General features: G+C 48.0%; 1 protein-coding gene across 1 annotated transcript in view; it reads left to right on the top strand.

The window, feature by feature from the left end:
- Positions 1 to 2,500, top strand: part of itga8 (integrin, alpha 8) — a gene marked incomplete at its 5' end in the record, with an annotated part of 91,389 nt that overhangs the window by 36,193 nt on the left and 52,696 nt on the right. Inside the window, one exon of the mRNA XM_080425814.1 lies at positions 261 to 464. Coding sequence (XP_080281940.1) covers positions 261 to 464 — 204 coding nt within the window. The remainder of the gene's footprint in view (positions 1 to 260; positions 465 to 2,500) is intronic.

The following is a 2,500-nucleotide window of genomic DNA, read 5'->3' as shown; positions in this document are numbered from 1 at the left end:
AGAGCGCTGACCGTGCGGAGGTACTCCCCTGGAGTAACCCTATCTCTCTACAGTCTCTCTATCTCTCTGTCTGTCTCTCTCTCTTTCTGCTTCTATCTCTGAGGGGTTCTTATCCATGCTGATGTCTAAAACATGCCTCTGTGTCATCTTTCCGTGTGTGTGTGTGTGTGTGTGTGTGTGTGTGTGTGTGTGTGTGTGTGTGTGTGTGTGTGTGTGTGTGTGCGGGTGCGGGTGTGTGTGTGTGTGTGTGTGTGTGTCAGACGTGGCAGTGGGCTGTCCGTTCGGGGGAGAGGACCGCCACGGCAGCGTGTTGGTCTTCAACGGGAACAGGGACGTGGTCACGCGGGGCCTCGCCCTCAGCCAGGAGCTGAGGGCCGCCAGGGGCCCCGGCAGCGGAGGCGGTCTCCCTGGATACGGGTTCACCCTGAGAGGAGGCAAGGACCTGGACAACAACCAGTACCCTGGTACGCCCAGCATCTCTCCTCCGCTCTTCTCTCTCTTAAACACACACTCACACACACACACTCAAACAGAATATAGTGAAAGACTCTGCAATACACACACACACACACACACACACACACACACACACACACACACACACACACACACACACACACACACACACACACACACACACACACACACACACACACACACACACCTTGTGTTCTGCTCCAACTCCTCTCCTTGTGTTCTGCTCCAACTCCTCTCCTCTGTTCCTTATTACATCTACATTTTTCCTTTTGTCTTGCATTCCTCCACCCCTCCCCTCCCCACCTCCCCGGCTCTCCTCTCCTATTCTCTCCCAAACCTTCCTCTACTCATTTTATTCTTCACTTCTACATGTCATGCCTGCCCCCCTCCCCTCCCCTTTGCACTCCTCCTCTTCCATCCCTTTGTTTTTTGACTTTACCCTCCTCTGGTAAAGTCATCATTCAGAAGTTAAGGGGTTGAGCTGAGAGATGGGAGCCACTGAACCGTTGCCACATCCATTCTCTGGTGACTCACAACAACGGAGTGGGAGAGGAGACAAAGAAAGTAGTACTACTGTACATTGTGTTCGCTATTTCATGCCAGTCATTCAAATATTAATTTCACAACGCAATGCAACACAACACAACTCAACACAGCACAACTCGACACAACACACAGACGCGCCACACACACATACACACACACACACACACACACACAATACAACACACGCACAATTCCGCACACAGGCCCAGACAAAGCGTCCATAATCTTGAACCATTGTAGTTAAAAGTGCCCTGGTGACTCCAGCAGCAATAATACCACATCATTTCCACGATTTCCGGGGTTTGATTCCCGCCTCTGGACCAGTGCTGCATGACCCCCCTGCTCTGTGCTCCCGCTGTGCTGCCTCAATAAAGCAGAAATAACTGCAATATAAGATGTAACTATCTTTATTTTTAGTCCCTGTCTGCTGCGCTACTCAGTGGGGTGAAGGAAAAAGGGAATGGTGATGAAGTGTAGCATAACGTAATAATGTGTTAAAATCTGGTCGACAACCGGATCCGATTTTGAACGCGTGATGCTGCCAGTAGGACTGGATGTAGTAAAACCTAATTCACCCCAAATCTTGTAAATGGCATACCCAGGCGGATATGAAGCCAATAAGGAAGTGCTTTTCAGCGCTGCAGTTCTCATCAATGGCCTAGAAGGTGTCGCTATTTCCCCCCTGCTGGCTGCAGAACAATTACCACGCCATGGTGATTTGACCAGACTTTACACTGGAATTTATTACCTTAGTAATCATTGTCATAAATACTTTATTCATTCAGTCGCTAGTTTAAAGTCTCAATTACCATGATATGCGTTTTTGTAAATGATGGTCTAATTCAGTTTTGATGATAAAGTAGTGTATGCTTCTAGGGCTTCTACTGGCTCTACTGAGTGAAGACCCGCCCTCACTGCCCTTCCAGCCAATAGCATTCGTTTCCGGTTGCTTTTTGGGGCCGGAAATTCCAAGATGGTGGATTTGAAGTGGGATCTGTAGAGACCATAGAGTTAAAAAATTATAGAGAGGTAACGAAAATCCCCCCCATTCACTTGTATGGAGTTGCTCACCCAGCACATATTCCCTTTTCACCTCTTCTTCCGGGTTGGGACCAACCGGTGACGTCACCGTTCCCTTCGTTCCTATTTTTTTAAGTCTATGGTTTATGTATGCGGTACCGTACTCTTCTGTTATCCCAGGATAATAGCATTTCTACTCCACTACAATTGAATGACTTTAATCTGATGCTGCAGTGTTATGGTAATGTAGACTTCTGGTCCTGCATAGGTCAGAAACAGGAGGTAAAAGTATGATTGAGTGTGAAGTTGTTTACACTCAGCCGTCATTTAATTCAGATCATGTGCTGTTAAAGCTTCATTTGAAGCAAGGCCGGTCTGTAAATCCACTTTAACACAGTCTCATTTTCTACCCAATTTGGAGGCGATGTGCGCCGAGCAGAGAGCTGGCGCGCTGCGC

Source organism: Gymnoscopelus braueri (genome assembly GCF_963280865.1).
Source record: "Gymnoscopelus braueri genome assembly, chromosome: 4".
NCBI classification, from domain to species: domain Eukaryota; kingdom Metazoa; phylum Chordata; class Actinopteri; order Myctophiformes; family Myctophidae; genus Gymnoscopelus; species Gymnoscopelus braueri.
This window is presented reverse-complemented; position numbering and strand designations above follow the sequence as displayed.